The following is a 20,636-nucleotide window of genomic DNA, read 5'->3' as shown; positions in this document are numbered from 1 at the left end:
TAACAAATAAGATTTTTGAAACAATAAGTTTCCAGGATATTTGTTGGGTCCCATTTTCTTAACATTCATTTAATCTGATAATACGTATAAAACCACTTTGAAAAGCTAAAAATGCAGTGTTAATATAAAACATTGTTATCATCGTGTCCCTATTTTGTGTCTCCTTGACTTTAACGGCATCAATAATACTAGCCAATTTTTCAACAATCTGGACAAAAATTGTAATCTACCCTCATGGCCATGTAAGTGTTCCTTTAGAAAGTTATATTAATGTATCATTGTTTAAAAAGTAGACTAATGAATGAGAACTACAATTGACACACTTTTCCAAATATATATGTAAAAAAATAAATATTAAAAAAAAAACTCATTCAGGATATGAGCCCAGGATCTCTTGCATTAAAAGCAATACCCCTATTTTAAATAGTCCCAAATGATAAACTCTTAGCCCATTAAACCAAACTTTTCTTTGAAAAAAAAAAACAACACCTTATCTTCTGTCTTATAAGTGATTAGCCAAGGATCACAAAGCTAGGAAGTGTCTGAGACCACATTTGAACCCAGGACCTTCCATCTCCAGGCCTAGCTCTCTCTCTATCTACTGAGCCACTTCATTGCTCCTTTGGGTGATTCTTTACAAATAACAATATGCACCCCAGAGCACAAGGTAAGAGGATCTTCCTTCCCTATGTAGCTCATTGCCCATGACCAGTCACTCTGATTTTTAATTTGATGAAATCTATGCTAAATAACTTCTAAAGTTTCAAAAACTCAGGCCCAGCAAGCTCAGACGAGATTACAGAAGGAATGTTTGGTTTTTTTTAAAGAGGTAAATTTATTTTGTATAAATCACTTTGTTTTTAGATCTTACCTTAGCAGTTTAAGACAGAAGATAAGGTGAAGGTGAAGTAGAAGAGGAGGAGAAAGAGGGAGAAAGAGAAAGAAGAGTAGGAGGAGGAAGAGGAGGAAGAGAAGAAGAGGAAAAGAAAGGGCATAGAGATGGTAGATGATGCTAGATGGCTTGCTGTGTGGTGGTCAGCGGAGGGTTGGGGGGGAACATATAGCAGGCCAATATAACTAGAAAGGGAGTACACAAAGGAAATATAATATGAAGCCACTGGAATGGTAGGTAGGAGCCAGATTATCAAGGCTTTAAATACCAGGCTGTGAAATCTGTATTTTAACAGATGTGCATGCGCATTCATGTACATACATGCACTTTCTTCCAGTGGTGATAGAGTTGCAAGTCCTTTAACATCCACCATACTCTCCTAAGAATTAAAGTTGTGGGTGGCCCAAAGGTAATAGAGTGGGCACAAGAAAGATACAGTTTATATCTAGTTGTGACATATGTATAAGAGGCAATACATGATATCTCTTGGCAAAGTAAGAACTGAAGAAAAGGTGATGAGGAGGAGAGAGAGAGAGAACGAGAAAGAAAAAGAGAGAGAGAAAGGAAAGAAAGAGAATGGGGGGCAGCTGGTTAGCTCAGTGGGATGAGAGAGTCAGGTCTAGAGATGGGAGGTCCTAGGTTCAAATCTGGCCTCAAACACTTCCCAGCTGTGTGACCCTGGGCAAGTCACTTGGACCCCCATTGCCTAGCCCTTACCACTCTTCTGCCTTGGAGCCAATACACAGTATTGACTTCAAGATGGAAGGTAAGGGTTTATAAAAAAAAAAGAAAGAGAAAGAAGAAAGAAAGGAAAGAAAGAAAGAAAGAAAGAAAGAAAGAAAGAAAGAAAGAAAGAAAGAAAGAAAGAAAGAAAGAAAGAAAGAAAGAAAGAAAGAAAGAAAGAAAGAAGAAAGAGAGGAAGGGAGGAAGGGAGGAAGGGAGGAAGGGAGGAAGGGAGGAAGGGAGGAAGGGAGGAAGGGGAGGAAGGGAGGAAGGGAGGAAGGGAGGAAGGGAGGAAGAAAGAAAGAAAGAAAGAAAGAAAGAAAGAAAGAAAGAAAGAAAGAAAGAAAGAAAGAAAGAAAGAAAGAAAGAAAGAAAGAAAGAAAGAAAGAAAGAAAGAAAGAAAGAAAGAAAGAAAGAAAGAAGAAAGAAAGAAAGAAAGAAAGAAGAGAAAGAAAGAAAGAAAGAAAGAAAGGAAGGAAGGAAGGAAGGAAGGAAGGAAGGAAGGAAGGAAGGAAGGAAGGAAGGAGGAAGGAAGGAAGGAAGGAAGGAAGGAAGGAAGGAAGGATGGAAGGAAGGGAGGAAAGGAGGGAGGGAGGAAGAAAGGAGAAAAGAGCTGTGGATCACGGTTATACCAGAGAGATGGACAGGGGACTATGTGTAGAAGTATTAAAATTGCAAACCCTGACCCCCTGTCCCTGTGTGTGTGAAGTCCCCATGGAATCTTGATGTCCTGGAACTAAGCCAAGAAAGAGGCTTTGCAAATATACTGCCTCCCGAAAAGGCTGCCACAAAAGCCTGTGAGACAAATAGCATTGAATCCTCAATTTTTTTTACCAATAGGGTCATAGATTCAGAAGTGACTCTCCCAATATGCTGAATGAATTATTGAAAAGTTGAGGCTGAGTTTGATTATATTTCCCCTTAAGCCTATAAGGAGAAGCATCCCTTTGTGCATGGAGGACAAAGAATGGCTTGGCCATACTCCCTCTTTTTTGTTTTACATTGTTTTCATGCTTTTTACAAAATGCTTTTGCAACTGATCAATAGCACCCACATAGTCTGGTGATCAACAGAGTCGAATACTCTGGGGACCAAGCGGAAAGTCATTCGATGCTCTCCACATACAGGCAGGGAATTACTCATGAGACGGTATGCATATAAACAGTCTGAATTTTGGCACTAAATGACTAAGCAGCTTGGCTTTATTTCAATGATTAAATAGTCCGCTTTAATTATTAAATACCTCTGCTCATCACTGAGATAGAATTTCACTATCTAATAACTCATACACGTGTATATACAGATACAGAAGTAGCGTAAATTTATCTTGCCTTTATTATAAATTTAGTAACCTAACAAAGAGAAGAATTCCTTAAAATGAGCAAGAAACTATGAACTTCCACTAAGTTCCATTTGCTTATATCATTTCTTCAAATGTAATTACATGACTTTTTTGTTCCCTTTTCTCGACCAGCCCTGTCTCAGGCCAATATAGTGGTACAAGCTCAGAAATGGAATGAAATGAGATGCTCATAAACCATAGCCTTTACCAAAAGGAAATTTACCCAACAATAGCATGGAAAGGATAACTGGGATGTCTGTGAAGCCCTAAGCAGCCTTGACTACTTCCCTGCTGGATTTTTATGCTCTAGGCTACAGTGGAGGTACATTAGTGGTTTGAGCCTTAGCCTTCTATTTAAATGATATCTCAAGAATTGTTTCACTGTCTATTTGGGAGGGACCCTCCAGGCTTTTTACTCCAACCCTAGTGAATTCCCAGCTTTTCGACAAGGTCCTAACAGCATGAGACATAACCAGATTACTAGTAAATGTTGCTCCTACCACAGTCTCTCTGTCCCATTCTGAACTTGTTTGTCTATTATATAATGATTTAGTTTTTTGCTATTATTGTTGTTTACATAGTCATAAGGTATAATAAGAAGCCCTATAAATTTTTCCCATATTCAACTTCCATATTTCTTCCATGTTTGAGATAAGACAGCTAATTCCTTTCCCCTTTTGCTCTCTATTTTTTCTCCTCTCATTCTTTTTCAGAGGTACCCCAAATCAATGTATTCCTCTCTTCTTCCTTCATTTCCATCAGTGTGACTATTAACCTTAAAAAAACCCAAAACTTGAGAAAAATCCTAGTTTTAGCTTTAATGCTTCTGTTTCTTTTTAAATTTTCATTTAATCTATATTTTTATTGTACTCATTTGTATGAGTGGCTTTTCTTTCCCAACAATTTTTAGGATTTCTGTTATCTTTCCTTATTGCAATTTTTTCTGAGAGAGTGAGAGAGAGAGAGACAGAGACAGAGACAGAGAGAGACAGAGACAGAGAGAGAGACAGAGAGAGAGAGAGAGAAGGAGAGAGAGGGAGAGAGAGAGAGAGAGAGGGAGAGAGAGAGAGAGAGAGAGAGAAGAGAGAGAGAGAGAGAGAGAGAGAGAGAGAGAGAGAGAGAGAGAGAGAGAGAGAGAGAGAGAGAGAGAGAGAGAGAGAGAGAGAGAGAGAGAGATTAAAGAGTTAGGGCTTTCTTGTGACTTCATCCTCTACCATTTCCCCAGAAATCTTTTGGTGAAGCCATATTTAAAAGAGAATGACAGTGACTGATTTAGCTTTGTCTGATGTCTGATGTTGATAACTCCTAAACACAAATCTAGAAGTAGGGTTACTGGATGGTTGGACTTTCATGAATGTTATTATTGTTAGAGAGTTGCATGGGTTACCATTGGGTCCATGGCCACCGATAGAAGAAGGACTTAAATCTAAGTCTTCCAGATTCTGTCCGTTTTCTAACCACTATGCCGTGCTGCTTCTTGATCGTCCTTGATTATTAGGACCATAATATAATGGCATGAATCATTTGTAGCTTGTATTTCTATTGTTGTCATTTAATAGCTGGATTAGATGAATCCTATCACTACTTTAATGGAGCTGAATAATGGTTACAATATAATATACTTAAGGAATACATCATGGTATATAGTAGAAAGATCATTTACTTGGGAGACAGATGACATCTGTTCAAATTCCACTTCCTGTGATGCTCTAGGGCAAGTCATTGAACTTCCCTGGGCACCAGTTTGTCATCTGCAAAAGAAAGAAGTGGACTACTTGCCTCTGAGGACCCTTTTAACTCTACAATGCTGTGTTTCTATCCTAATTTAAGGCAATGGTCAAAGTTACCTTGGATCTATTTTTTTCCCAAATGGGATACTCACAGGGGGAAGAAAAAGAAAGATGGAAACTTTCCATATTAGCCTGGATGCTGCAGAAAAAGGGAAGTTCGTCATCTGTTAGTTGTCTCAGCAAAAGAGTCCCCAAGTGGAAATCATACCTACTAGTTGATTATTGCTAAGTGCCTTGTTCAGCAAATGTCTCACTGTATTGAGTTTCAGGCTGTGGTTGAATTATATTATGCTGAAATTTGTGATCCAAGCAAGGTAACTCAAAATGACAGGCCAAGTGCTTTTAAAAACTCACATTTCAGTTAAATCTGGGTGCTCAAAAACAGCTGCTATAAGTCAGCACCTCTAGAATTTCAAAGGAAAAATAGCAACGGATTTCTGATATCACATGTGCCGATGGTGGAAACTCTAGAAGAGGGGGACTGGCTCTGGGTGAAAGGTCAACATTTGGGCTTGGACAGATGGTATACTTAATTATTGAAGAGCAGCTATAACCGTCTAATTATTTTAGAGCCTGAGATGAAAGGGATTTTTTTTTCAGGTGTACTGAAGATAGCTGTAATCAGAACTCAGTGGCAGAATTTTCACCCTGTCAGTGAGTAGTTTTTGCCATTTAATACTCTTACTGGTTTTACATCCCAGAGAGGGTTGAGTTTGTATTGTAATATCCCAAGTACAGAGGTACCCTGAGAGTACTGAAAGCTGAGCTTGAAGTTTCTTCTGTGGTGTATCCCCATCTATCAGAGGTAAATAAATGCAAAACTCTATATTTGATATATCTAGGATTCAAGGTGACCAGGAAGATGCCTAGAAATGTTTTCCCCCTGATCAATCAATCAACAAGAATCAATCAATCAACAAGATCCTACTGTGTGACAGGCCCTGTTCTAGATGTGAATGCCTCCAAATGAAATAATCTCTACTATTAAGTAGCTTATATTCTTTTGGGAATGATGACATTCATATCTATAGGTGTATACAGAATAAATTAAAAATAAAGCCAGGCCTGGAGATGGGAGGTCCTGGGTTCAAATATGACCTCAGATACTTCCTAGCTGTGTGATTTTGGGAAAATCATTTAACCCCCATAGTCTAGCCCTTATTGCTCTTCTGCCTTGGAAATAATACTAACTACAGATTCTAAAGACAGAAGTAAGAGCTTTTTTTTTTTTTAAACCCTTACCTTCTGTCTTGGAGTCAATACTGTATATTGGCTCCAAGGCAGAAGAGGGGTAAGGGCTAGGCAATGGGGGTCAAGTGACTTGCCCAAGGTCACACAGCTGGGAAGTGTCTGAGGCCAGATTTGAACCTAGGACTTCCCGTCTCTAGGTCTGACTCTCAATCCACTGAGCTACCCAGCTGTCCCCGAGCTTTTTTTTTTTTTTAATTAAAAATGTAAGTAAATAAATAAGTACAAGGTTGTTCAATACAAACTAGTTTAGAATGGAAGGTGCTAATAATTAGAGGGCTCAGATCAGGCTATCTTGTAAAAGGTGGCATTTGAGCTGTGCTTGAAGGGAAAGGGGGACTATATGAGGAGATTTAGACAGTTAGGTCATACAGATCCTGGAGTCGGGAAGGCTCATCTTCCTCAGTCCAAATCTGACCTCAGACACTTACTAGCTGTGTGACCCTGGACAAGTCACTGAACCCTGTTTGCCTCCGTTTCTCATCTGTAAAATAAGCTGGAGAAGGAAATAGCAAACCACTCCAGTATCTTTGCCAAGAAAGCTCCAAATGGGAGGGATCTATGAGAAAAAAACACTATTCACATTCAGAGGAAAAACTGTGGGAGTAGAAACACAGAAGAAAAACAACTGCTTGATCACATGGGACAATAGGGATATGATTGGGGATGTAGACTCTAAATGAACATCCTAGTGCAAACATCAACAGCATGGAAATAGGTTTTGATCAAGGACACATGTAATACCCAGTGAAATTGCGCGTCAGTTACAGGAAGGGTGGGTGGAGGGGAGGGAGGGAAATAAAGTGATTATTGTAACTTAGGAATAATGTTCTAAATTGACTAAATAAATTTAAAAATACAGACAATAAATTTTACTTAGTAAATTAAAAAAAAAAAAGAAAGATCCCAATAGGGACACAGAGTCAGATGCAACTGGAATGACTGAATGCTTCCTTGAAAACAATGCAGAGCTTAGTAAATGTTCACTAAATTGAATCATTCATAGGCCTCCACATTTTCTTCTTTTTAGAAGCAAATTCTGTTGCTGGACTCATAGACTTTGAGCTCAAAGGGATCTTGGAGGCAATCTAGTATAGCTTTCTCATTTTCAGATGAAGAAACTGATGCTGAAAGATTTTAGATAACTTGCTCAAGGGCATACAGGAAGATATTGGCAGAGCTAGACTTCAAACCCAGGCCTTTTCTATTTTTTATTTTTTGTTACATTTTAAGTTATGAGCTGTCTCTCTCTCCCCCATCCCCTGCACTTGAGAAGATGCTATTTGACAAGGTGTGTGTGTGTATAAAGCATATCCTGTATACTTTTATTTATCAGCTCTTTTTCTGGAGATGGACATTCACAGTTATTCTTCAAATAGTATTCCTTTTGCTCTATACAACATTCTCTTGGTTCTGTATGTTTTGATCTTCATTATTTCATGCAAGATGTCCCATATTTTTCTTCCTCTTAAAAAAAATCCTTATCTCCTATCTTAGAATCAATACTGTAAAAATTAAATTATATCTCTCACTTTACCCAACATCAACAGTACAAACGTTTGGTTTTTTCTTAGACTCCTCTGCCACATTTTTGTAATGAAGTCTAGGGTTCGAAATCTCCATTTATACAATACTGTGTATTGGCTCCAAGGCAGAAGAGTGATAAGGGCTAGGCAATGGAGGTTAAATGACTTGCCCAGGTCACACAACTAGGAAGTGTCTGAGGTCACATTTGAACCCAGGTCCTCCTATCTCCATGTCTGGCTCTCTATCCACACCTCTCTGCTGCTTCCCATGTTTTGCTAAAATCAACCTGCTCATCATTTCTTACAATGCAGTAGTGTTCCAACACAATCATATACTATAACTTATTTAGCCATTCCCGAATTGGTGGGCATCCCTTGATCCCAGATCTTTTGATTCCAAATTCAGTAATTTTTTTGTTGGACATATATGGCTACTGAAAGACGAAAAAAGCAAAGAACTTTTTCTATACTTTCATTCACATCTGTAAGTCATTTTCATGAAATCAGTTTCCTTTCAGCAGGTCTCATTGTATCAATGTGCTCTTTGGAAAATAAAAATATTCAAAACTTTTCCCCACTCTGTATTTTGGAATGCCATCAAGACATTCCCCAAGACTAAAGAAAATCCTTGGAGGTACAGAGCAAGAGTAGGATTTGTCTATAACCCAAACAATTCCAAGCTCTGTGTCTTCAAGACAGCTGCAGATTATACATCAAAGCCAAATTATGTTCATTTGCTTATAGAGTATCATGTTGGAAATCTATTTAACGTAATACTTAGCCTGGTACTAAAATTCCTTTCTAGCAACATTTTAGAAACTTATTAAGATTTCAGTTTAATCTAGGAGAGGCAGCCTAGCTTAGAGGAAGAATAATTAGATCTGAAGTCTGGGCACCTGGGTTCAAGCCACTTAATATCTGTGTGACGTTGCCCAAGTCACTTAGAAAGAGTTTCAGTTTCATTATGTCCAAAAAGGGAATAATAACACCTGCAACTACCTACCTTACAGCGTTGTTGTGAGGATAAAATAAAATAAGGTATGTAAAGTGGTCTGGAAGCTATAAAGCCCCACATAAAATGAGCTTGTTCAGGTCAGTACTGAATGTCATAAAGTGGAGGGCAGTCAAAGCTATTATTCCTTATGGCTGCTGCTGTACTGACAGTCTCTTGGTTAGGATAGAAGTTGGGGGGAGTGGGGAGAAGAAGAAAGGTTGCTTTTCAAGGTTGGAGAGAAGAGACAATTTCTCAAATATTTGCTTGGGGGCACAGGATGTCTATTGCTTTTTTCAGGAGAAATAGTTAAGGGAAGTGGTTAAATTAAAGAAATTTAACTGCTTAATTAGAGAAATTTGGCTAATTTCTTTCATCAGAGTGAACTCACTGAGCAGATCAAACATCAATGCTAAAAATGTGTGTATATAATTGTTTTCAAGATAAAATATCTAAATAATCCCTAAACCTCTTAATTAGATGCTCTACAAATTTAGACTTATTTTTGATGTAATGAAAAAATTAAATTATTATTCTAATTACTGAGGGCTGAGAGACTATAAGGGATGACTATAAACTAAGAATGTCAGTTTCAAGTGAAAATCTAGGACTTTAAATTATAGGCACACTTTGTCTTCCTAAAAAAACAAATCTGAGCAAACATCCGCACACATTGAAAAAGGCCTCCCATAAGTGGTTCATAATATTCCCACTTTTGTATTAATTTATAAATCTATTATTTTGACTTAGGTAAATTCAGCAGCAAAGTAGAAATAATCTCCAGGTGGGAATAGTTTTGCAAACTTTCCTTTGCTTCCTCCCCAGCTCTTTGTTTTATTAATCTTTTCTCCCTAATCCCTTATGCATATTTAGTCTATCCCTCTTTGCTTGCCTCTCCTAGAAACATCATCCAGAGAAAGAAAGAAAGAAAGAAAGAAAGAAAGAAAGAAAGAAAGAAAGAAAGAAAGAAAGAAAGAAAGAAAGAAAGAAAGAAAGAAAGAAAGAAAGAAAGAAAGAAAGAAAGAAAGAAAGAAAGAAAGAAAGAAAGAAAGAAAGAAAGGAAGAAAGGAAGAAAGAAAGGAAGGAAGGAAGGAAGGAAGGAAGGAAGGAAGGAAGGAAGGAAGGAAGGAAGGAAGAAAGAAAGAAAGAAAGAAAGAAAGAAAGAAAGAAAGAAAGAAAGAAAGAAAGAAAGAAAGAAAGAAAGAAAGAAAGAAAAAAGGAAGGAAGGAAGGAAAGAAGGAAGAAAGAGAAAGAGAAAGGAGAGACATTATTTTGACATTAAATATTTTTCAAAGGCTTTAACCATTGTATCCCTTTCGATTACTACCTCATCTTTCTCTTCTCATTCATCTGCAATGAATATGTATATGAAAAAGTATTTATTAAGCATTTGGTAAATAAGAAGCACTGTGCTAACCAAAAAGAAGAATACAAATACAAAAGCAAAATAAGTTCCTGCTCTGTAAGAGCTTATATTGCAATCAAAGGACAACACTCATAATGGTACAATGAAGTAGTGGGCAGGGAGGGCCATTTTGGTGTGAAAAGTTATTGGGATGGTGAGTGAGGCCATAAGGGAATTGACATGCCCCTTCCAGGAAGAATGCATTATTGATTTGATCACAATTCATGGCTTCAGAACTAGAGAATTGGGAGTAGGGCTTTTCTTATTTCACTTGTGTTTGAAAATCTTACTGGAATTCTGAGATTTGTAAATTCATGGGGATACACAATCTCTGGGAGCTCTTAGATCCATTTTAATTGCTGTGATCTTTCAGCCGAAAGTTTTAAAAGAAGAATACATAACTTTTAAGAAGGAAGACAGGAGGAAGGATCAGGAAAACCATGTAATTTAGCTCTTCCTGGAACCTAACAAGTCAAACTAGAAAGCAATGGTAACCAGAAGAAAGTGAAAGGAGAAACCAAAAAGAGAAGCTGAAAGGAAGACAAAGCTGCAACAAAGATAGAAGCTCCTAAGATGAGCCATTGGTCTTCTTCAGGCCTCTTAGAAAAGAAGTCTTGAACTGAGGGAAATATCTAAAAAGACCTATTCTTATGTCCAAAGGGCTTTAAAAGAATGCATGCCCTTTGATCCAGCAATACCAGTACTAGGTTTGTGCCCCCAAAGAGATGATAAAAGAGGGTTGTTCAAAAAAAAATTCATAGCTGCGCTCTTTGTGATGGCAAAAAACTGCAAAATGAGGGGATGCCCACTGATTGGGGAATGGCTGAGCAAAGTGTGGTTTATGATGGTGATGTAATACTATTGTGCTGTAAGGAATGATGAACTGGAGGATTTCTATGTGAACTGAAAGAACCTTCATGAACTGATGCAGAGTGAAATAAACAGAACCAGGAGGGCATTGCACACAGAAAGTAATGGACGTTGTTACTAGTAGCAATGCAATGATCCAGAACAATCCTGAGGGACTTATGAAAAAGAATGTTATCCACATCTAGAGAAAGAACTGTGGGAGTAGAAATGCAGATGAAAAACATATGACTTATCACTTGTTTATATGAGTATATGATTGCTCTATTGCAAAAATGAATACCATGGAAATAGGTATCAAGTGATAACATTTGCATAACCCAGTGGAACTGCATGTTGGCTCTGGGAGTGGGAGGGAAGAGGAGAGGGGGGGAAATAAATCACGTAAACAATATTTTTAAAATAAAAAAACATTTTAAAAATAAAATAAAAAGATCTCATCATTCTCAAAATTTTCTTCTCAATTCCTGGGAAGTGGCAGGCACTATAATATTTCTATACTTCTTTCTTTTACCCAAACATTTCTTGTTCTCTGATCCTGGCTCAAATACAGAGTCTAAAGAAAAGAAGGGAGAGATGGGAGGCAGCTGGCTTCAAAGTCATGAAGACCTGGGTCTGAGTTGTTCCTGTAAGGCATACTTGCTTTGTGACTGAGCAAACCAACATCACTCTCTCCCTTTCAGGACCCCAAAGCTTTAATATATATTAGCAAAACATTGGCCTGATTATTGTTCATGGTACGTGAGTATGTATAGTTGGAAATTCCTGAACCCCTAAAACTACATTACCCAAAATTCCTTTCTGTATTACCTAGAATCCTTTTTCCTTTTCCTGTACCTCCACGGTTGCATGGTCATGTGATTGTTTTATAAGTTCTGTGGCTCCTCACTCCTCTCTTTCTTCTTTCATGAGTGGACTGGGTGGTTTAGGTAGCTTTTACTCTAGTTGTTAACTTATAAAATATACTATTTTAGTTATTGAATATTAATTTAAAAACCCACAAGTATGAACATGTATGCTCTGACTCATTCTCTCTCAGGGTCAGGCTTGCAACATCTCCCCACTAGGGTTTCAGGTTGTCCTAAAATTTGAAAGAATTTCTATTGTTTGCTATAGATTTGAGCCCCTGATGACTGGGTTTCTTCTTATTGTTAAGTGGTCAGTGACAAGTGATCCAGTTTCTTTTTACCATTTATCATCAACCAGGTTTTGCAAAAGGATAGTCACTTCACAAATACAAAGGGAACAAACATGCAAACATTTTCCCCAACATCTCTGGGGCACAGTTCACAAACCACCACAGTCTCTGGGAAGGGATTGGGCTTACAATTTAGTTCTGTTCTATATAGTATTGGTCCCACCATGTTGATATCCAAAGCTAGTATCACCACCAACCTCTGTGGGTCTAGAGTGCTGGACCCTTACTCCTCAGGTCACCAAAGCTGTAATCACCCAGCCTGGTTTTCAAGATTCCTGCCCCAGATCAGTCTCCATTCCCTGTACCTAGCATGTAAAATAAAGAACATAAAGGTCAAAGGCCCAGGCCCATTAGGTTGATATGTCCTGAGGCTGTTAAATTTTAAATTGTGGTTGGACTCTGAAATATATTAATTATGTGGTCACCAGAGATTTAATTTCTAAATCCCAAAATGAATTACTAAAGTAAATGGAATTTATGGTAGTTTATTTACAATAGAAGGAAGATATTAAGGAATGAGAGAGAGAGAGAAAAAAAAATCTGGCTTCTTCTGATATCAGTTAGGATTTCTAAGCCCCAGCCAGGAGAAAAGAGTCTCAAGAAGATGAGCCTTACCTGGAGGCTTCATGCCTCCAGAAAGGTGGATCACTAAATCAACTTTTACTCACCAAGGGTGACAATCTAAAAGAAGTCTGAGTGTAGGTCTTCCAGTTGCTCCTCCATTCTTTACTCCAAGCTCGGGTGACTGACTGATTGTCCTCTTCAGTCTTTTTCCCCTCTATTTAAAGACCTTTTTCTCTTGTGTCACCTCCTCTAAATTTTCCCATCTACCAATCACAGCAGATGCTTTTCTCCAGGACTGCCCATTCTTTAGTTCTCACCTTCTTTGGTTAGATTTTTTTCCAGTACTGTCCATTCTTTAATTCTCATCTTCTTTGGTTAGATTTTATCTTTTTGGGTTACTTAAATCCTCTTTTGTTAAGTTCACCTTTTGTAGTTACTTGACATCTTTTTGTAGTTAAAATCTAAAAATAGATTATAGCTTACAATTCTAGCTTCACTATTAAGAAAGAGCTAAGTATCTTCATTGTTACCATAAGGAGATAGCTAAATCCAATCTTCACAAGGCAGAGTGGGAGAGACAGCTCAGGACTCTTCACTTTACAGCTTTGGTTCTCAGACTGGAAGCCATTAGTAAAGAGATCATCTCATCCCTTCAGTCACAAATGGAGCAAAGTCATAGAACTTGATAACTTTTGAAGAAGCCATCATTTATAGCTAAACAGTCAATGGCAAATGGTTCCTTCCCACCAACTGGTAGGACAAAGGGAACCACTGAGACAGAATACACATGCAGGCTCTAGTCCCCAGGATTCTCTCAGGAGCAGCTCCTAAGTCGTCTCTATGTAGATAACAAAGCATTTTATCAAACTTAAGGAGGTCTATACACTTACCAGACCTCCACTACACTCATAAAACATTGATAACATATCATTCATTCATTGAAAAAAATAACCTAAGGTCTATTATCACATGGAAAGTCAATGGAATGACCAGAAGTAACTGGAAGTCTTTTTAATTGTTTTACCAGGAATTATCCTAAATTATACAATTTTCATTGGGTTTAATTCCAAAATAATGTCCAATGAATTAACTTCTATGTATCAAAGAAAGGTAAAAGGAGAGGAGTCAATAGGTAAGGGGGAAGGAAGTACAGACTTTTCAAAAAATTCCTGAAACCAACTAAAAGCACAGAAAATTCTATCTGAAGCATTTTACCTTGCTCTTTGGCAGCAATCAGGTGGCACAGTAGATAGAATATTGAGCCTGGAATCAGGAAGATTCATATTCTCGAGTTGAAATCTGGCCTCAGAAACTTACTCTATGACTCTGGGCAAGTCACTTCACTCTATCTGCCTCAGTTTCCTCAACTTTAAAATAATGGAGAAGGAAATATCAAAGCATGTGAGCATCTTTGTCAAGAAAACTCCAAATAGGGTCACAAAGAGTTGGACCCAATTGAACAACAACAGTGCTCTTTGGCAAAGATGAACTAATGTTTGAGAGAGGGTTGGAAGTCAGAGAGCTGAGTTTGGATCCTACCTCTGATGCTTAGCTGGACCAATAATTTACGTTCTCTAGGTTTCAGTTTCTTCATTTGTGAAAATGAGAAGTTTAGACTTGATGGATTGGACTCCAAGATGCTTTCCAGATCTAAATTCATGGTCCTGTAGTTCAAATAAAGGACCTGTGGATAGTCCCCTGGAATTACCTGAATTGGCCGTTAGATGTCCCCATCATTCCACAGAATAGAACTTCAGGCTTCAGGGGGGTCACAGACCCACACAGTGCCTTAGAGCTGGAAGGGATTTATCCGCTGCTCTTGCCCAATGGTCCTCATTCCTAATTAATGAAGCTTAAAAATGCTGATGGGAGTAACTACACTAAGGGAAATTTTTGAAATGGACTGTTCTGCAATACCAACAATCTAATTATGGAGAGTCTTGCAAAAGAGGAATCCTGATCTCCAAATGATTTCTTCCAAAACAATTTTTTTCCTCAGGAAAAGACTAGTTCTTGTGAGCCTGCTTGCAGTTTTGTCCTAAATTTCAACGGTTCTGACTACAATCCTAGATCTAGAGACTCTTGAGGCTATCCACCCCCTGCTCATTTACAGCTGAAGAATGAGACTCGGGGAAGTTAATTGACTTGCCCAAGGTCATGGAGTCCGCTTTGAGCTCAGACCCTCTGACTCTAAAAGCTAATATTCTTTCCACTATTTCCACTTTGCCTTAGCACTGGAGGCCTAATAAAGAGTCAAAGATGACTGCTCAGGGAATAGGACTTGAAAGAACTGCCCCAAACTTCTCATACTTTCTATCATAGTGTCTAAAAATCCTCTGATTCAAGTCTTATCCCTTTAGATGTTGGGGTCTTCCATTTTCTGGACTTTTCTGTTAAAATGAGAATGCAGAATTGGAGGAGGGAGTGGTATTTTTTAAACCTTACCAGGTTTTGTTTTGTTTTTCCTTCAGATTATTCGACTGCTAGATGAGAACAAGCATCCATCCGAAACGAGATGTTGCTGGAAAGTGTGAATGGAGTTCAGCGGACATCAAGAAGAGGAGAGAACTTCAGAGCTCTGCTTTGGTCAGCCCTGGAATTACAGGGACACTAGAGCTGGATAAGGCCTTAGTCTGGTACCTTGGAGGCAAGGATCATCCTTTTGGGTGCTGCCATTTTCTCTGTGGCTAAGCACTGACTCTCTGACTTTGAAACTGACTGGACCATGATGATCTATACAAAAGAACAACAGCTGAGAATGATATTGTTATCCCATTTGGCTGGACAGTCAAAATGGGTATTTGAAACAAAAACCACTTCCTCTGAAATGTCAGTAATAGCTACAAATACCTGTGGCAAAAAATCATAATCAATTATGAATGTGATAACAATCATTGTTGGTGATTATATTTTGTAGGTGATTCTTGATGTATTTATAACAACAGTCTTCCCTCTGTAGCTTCCTTTTACCCTTGGGGAAGGGGTTTGAGCTGGGTAAGGAGGAGAGGAAGCAATCTGGTGTAGCTGTAACAGAGGTATAAGGAGATGGGACTGCTAGCACCCTAAAGATGTAGGCACTGCTCCCCGCCAGACCTGGAGGCTGAGTCATTCGCCTCTTCTTTTATGGCTTACACTAGTCTAAAGGCAAAAGCAATCAGAGGTCCCTGTTCAAGTTCCACTTCTACTAAGTTTAAATTCGCAAAGGAAGGAGATGCTATATTTCAGCTAGAGGTTGGTAAAAAATAAAGATGCCAGTTTTCCCCATTCATATTAACCCATCTCCTGAAATCTAACCTGACATCCAGGGTAAGTGCCCTTGATCTAGTGAGTTGAACATTAAGGAGATGCTCCTTTATCTATTTGAAGGAAATAACTCGGGGGAATTATACAAATGCAACCCATACATTTCTTAAAACTAGATAATACTGTTCCAATGAAGTATCTGCCATTCTCCATAATACTATTTCATCCTAACGGGGTTTTTAGGAACTGTTGAATGTTAAATGGGGAAATATGTCTGTATCCAATTGCCTAGAATAGCTTCATCATGGTATCATTAAGAAATGTAATTACACTTCACATATTTTTCTCTTTTTGCTATTACTCTGTCCTATAAGAATTTTATGAAACTGCTGGCAGAAAGCCTCAAGCAGTGGCAACTGGATAAAACCTTGGATGGAAGAAGTGCCAAAACCTATTTTCTTTAATTAAGTTGTGCTTTCTCTCTATAGAGCAAAGCCCTGAAGAATTAATGTAGCTTCCATTTTTGGTAGAGAATTTTGATGGACAATGAAAAAGCATAATTACAGCCCCCCTACAAATGTTACGGAGTGTGGAAGCGTCTGCATACCATAATATCTGGGTCAATTCTTTCATGCCTTATCTTTCTTTTACCTCCCCCTCTACTCTATCCCCCCCAACAACAACACCTTCCTTTTACCATTACCCCACACTTCTCGTAGAAATACTTGGATGCTTATTGTGACACTAACTATGGGTGTTGGGAACCGTTGGGACCAGTTCAGTCCAAACTTATTTATTTACTAGTAAGTACAATTTCCTGAGCAATACCATCTTTCCTTTTCGAGCATTTGTGTTGGGTTTTTCCTTCCTTTCTTCCACCTGCATCTTTGAAAGACATTGGACTTTCTAGAATATTGTCAAATGGATCCACGAAAATTTAGAAGATATCCTGGTCGGCTATGCAAGAAGTTGAAATATGATATCACCTCCAATCTCACTACCTCAGGATGTATATCATTGTGTTTTTCCAGCACTTTCAACCAAGTTTGCCCAAAGAAAGATGGTGGCAAAAGGTATCTATTTTCATTTGCAAGCAAAAATCTGGAGAAGATCAAATTAAGTCCCAGCAATTTACCAACTTTGTCAATGGTTACTAAGTTGAAAACTGTTTATGATGTTTATGAAATATGTTTAAAATAATGAAAGTAAATATTTATTTATTTTAATATCAGTAATTTATAATTGATAGTTATTACAGTTTATTAAGGGGTTCCTGGTATGTTTCCCCCTATATGGACTATTCATATTGTGTAATTAGAATTTTGTACCCCAGGACTATGTTTCCCAGAATCCTACTTTCATCCTCACATTATGTCCTTACATTTTGGAGTGTTAAATTTTTTTTACACCTTCGAGAAAGGCAGGGTCACTAAATCAGCCTTTCACTCACCAGCGGTGACAGTCTAAAATGGAAAAGCAGTCTGAGATCTCCTGCATGAGTTCTTCCAGGGGTCCAGTTCTTCCAGTCCAACTCCAAGTCAGAGAATCCTCCATCCAACTCAAATTTCGAATCAAATATATCTTCTTCTGGCCTCTGATTCTCTTTTTAAAGATCTTTTTTTCTTGTGTCACCTGTAAAGATTAAAATTTAGGGGAGACTGAGGCAGGTAGAAATTAGTTTCTCTCTGCAAGGGGTATTATATTTTTTTAGAGATTTATTAAGGATTAAGGATTAAAGAAAATACAGGATAAGGAAAATGTGCCTAGGCCAGAGGCCTAGACAAGACCTCACCTACATTATGGAAAGAGCCACGTCTGCTCCAAAACGGAAGTCCAAAAAGAGAGCACAAAAGCCTTGCAATCAGGTTAAATACCTTCTTGATCTCGCCCACCTCAGAATTCCATGAGATTACAAAGCATTTTGGGGAAGTGGAGCAAGGGCTTGTGGGGATTGAAGTCCAGAGTTAAAATCTCAATTTTACACACCTCCCCTAAATTTCACATCTACCAATCATAGCAGACGCTTTTCTCCAGGACTGTCCACTCTTTAGCTCACACCTTCTTTGGTTAGATTATACCTTTTTTTGGTTACTTAACACCTTTCTTGGTTAGTTCACCTTTCATAGTTAGTTAATACCTTTTTGTAGTTAAAATGAATAGATATACTTCAAATACTGCATTGCCACCTTTTTGTAGATTAAAATCTAAAAATAGACTGTGGATTACAATTCAAGCTTCCCAATAAAGGAAGAGCTAAGTACCTTCATTGTTACAATCAGGGGATTACAATTTAATCTTCCCAATAAAGGAAGAGCTAAGTATCTTCATTGTTATAATTAGGAGATAGCTAAATCCAATCTTCACAGTGGATAAATTTCTGTAAACCCACCTTCTCTCTCTCTCTTCTCCCACTTTCACAGTCCAGTAAACTTGTCTTTACTCAGTCTATACTTTTTCTCTACTTCAAGTGATTATTAATAAAACTTATAAAATTGGAAATACTGAATATTTTAATCTTACATTTATGATACCCAGTGAAGTTAGGAAAAGAATTCTCAATTTTTTTAAAGAAAGCTTTTCAGTAAAGGATAAGGAGCAGATAAATTTTTCTCTTTCTGATAAGCTGCTTTTCCCCATGCTGTGTTTTTTTTGCCCCCTTTTTTCACCGGCGCTTCTGGCCAAAAAAGATAATCCACTTCTTGCCTCTTCTGCTGTCTGAAAACTACTACAGTCCATGCCCAATTGCCCAAGGGTTTGAGAGCTGTTTAGAAGCACCTTGATATTCTGCATGGAGGGTGAAGTATAAATCCCATCCCTACCCACCCAACATGGGTCTCAAGGCTGTGCTAGCTGCTTTTTAGCAGGGAAACAGCATGGAGCAGCAAATCCACACTATTCACCCCAACCCCAGCCTGGCTAACCCAAGAGGGCTTCCATGCTCCTGGCTATGGGGGTGGGTATTGAGGTATCACATGGCCACTGGTTTTACCCCTGTGTAGGGTAAGGGATAGAACTCTTCTCCCAAACATTCCTTGTGAGGCTTTTACTCTTAGGCAGTACATACTAGGGTAGCATCACCTACAGATAGGAAGTAGATTTGCAACCAATTTAATAAGTAGGATTGCAAGCATGGACAACTCTATGAAAGAGCAATGCATTACAGCTTTAGGATGTCTTTTTTTACTACTGTTCCTGGGAGTACTGGTACTGATTGGATACTCTGAAATTTATCCATTCTTCCCCCAAAAAGGAAATATATCTGGAGCAATCTCAAGATGCAGAAGGGAAACTCTATACCCAATCTCTGCAACACATCCAATATGGGGTTCATCCACACTATGTTCAGTGTGGGTATGGGGAACACCAGAGGTGTGACCAAAGGACTCTAAATGGATGATGATACTCTGGAGGGGAAGGAACCTTAAAGATTCTGGAGGTGAATTTTTAAGCCTTTTCAGAGCCCATTGTTTTATTGATGTTAACTGTTTGAGTTTGTTCCCCTCCAAATAGTGAAGAAGTCTGTAACACAACTATTGGAACTGGGGAAAAGTACTCTTGAATTCAGTGCCTATATCTTGTCACATATATTGTATTTCCTGATGGTTTTAGGATTTCATTTTATTTGTTAAGTTCACATATTAATCTAATCTATTATGTTCCATTTCACTAAGTGATTTTAAGTTACTGTGTTTGGGTCATTAGCTATATGTGCTACTACATTGTCTTTATTTGTGCCTTCCCATATGACTGGACTGGAGAAAACACCATTGTAAAAGTCCATAAACAACTTGCACAAACCCTTTTCCATGGCAAAACCATAGATCCTGATGGATGCTGGATTTGTCACCAGATCCATCAAGATCACGTTGCCTAACTGGCCTTTTGTTCATTCTTGCTTTTGTTGTCACATAGATGATGATGGATGAACTCCATCAAACTGGTTACAACTTGTATACAACCTTTGGAGAGGTATCATGTTTCTTTACCTAAAATTCTTCTCAAAAGGAATTTAAACTTTGCAATTTAAAATAATAATATTTTTTTTACACTTCCCCTTTAAAAGGGTGATTGGAAAAATAGAAGATCACTTAGGGATCCATGGCTGAGTTAAGAGGTATATGAATCAATTGGCAAGAGAAATTAAAAAGACATCAGAAAAATCCAAATAAAAAAGATAATTTCTGGAAGAAAATATAGACTATCAAAGTCTTATATGTAAAAATTCTAAGTAAAAGAAAAATAAATCTATAACAGGTACTTGAATCAGGGCCCAATTAAAATGATCTAAGCAATGATGCATTTACCCAGTCAGTAGCCAGAACTACAGAAAGTTTTGCCACACTATGAAAGACAGAAAAGGGACCAGATTATAGGAGCCAAGTAGGAGCCAAGTTTGGGGATACTCGTCTGTAAGTATTTTCAGAGTGAGGGTGGACACAAGGAAGGCCTATGTCATAACAAATGTTAAACATAGCAACCTCGAGTCTTCACACTAGATTCAAGACCTTTGTATTGGCTTAGAAGTGCATCAATCTATCCTGGATTGGTTTATCTTTGGCCCTATGCAATGGCTCTTGTATATATCTTGTCCTGGAATCAGACAGAAGTATTAAGCAAAGTCCCATAATTTTTTTAAAACAATTAGTGGCATCATTTTTATAGTCTCAAGCTTTGGGGGCATGCATTAGCATTATAGCAAATGTATTTTAAACTTATATTATTGCTAAATCAAAAAGTTAAAGAAAATCTTAATACTGGTGACATGTGCTTCAAATATAAAAAGGAGAGAAAAAATAAATAAGACTGAAATAGTATATTGCACATGCAAGAAAAATATAATAAAAGAG

At 38.0% G+C, this 20,636-nt stretch overlaps 1 protein-coding gene and 1 long non-coding RNA gene across 3 annotated transcripts in view; one reads left to right on the top strand and one right to left on the bottom strand.

The window, feature by feature from the left end:
- Positions 1-15,440, top strand: part of LOC103102010 (uncharacterized) — a 29,685-nt gene extending 14,245 nt beyond the window's left edge. Inside the window, exon 3 of the long non-coding RNA XR_473498.3 lies at positions 15,018-15,440. This is a non-coding gene — a long non-coding RNA (uncharacterized LOC103102010). The remainder of the gene's footprint in view (positions 1-15,017) is intronic.
- CLDN12 (claudin 12) overlaps positions 12,452-20,636 on the bottom strand; it is a 33,631-nt gene continuing 25,446 nt past the window's right edge. The window contains exon 3 of one of the 2 annotated variants that reach the window (XM_056800180.1): positions 12,452-17,421. In XM_056800180.1, the coding sequence (XP_056656158.1) occupies positions 17,236-17,421 (186 nt within the window). In that variant the 3' untranslated portion in view covers positions 12,452-17,235. The remainder of the gene's footprint in view (positions 17,422-20,636) is intronic. The other variant, XR_001625224.2, reaches the window with a different exon arrangement.

This window comes from Monodelphis domestica, chromosome 5 (assembly GCF_027887165.1).
Source record: "Monodelphis domestica isolate mMonDom1 chromosome 5, mMonDom1.pri, whole genome shotgun sequence".
In the NCBI taxonomy this organism is placed as follows: domain Eukaryota; kingdom Metazoa; phylum Chordata; class Mammalia; order Didelphimorphia; family Didelphidae; genus Monodelphis; species Monodelphis domestica.
The sequence above is the reverse complement of the archived record's forward strand: the minus strand, read 5'-3'. Positions and strand labels throughout refer to the sequence as shown.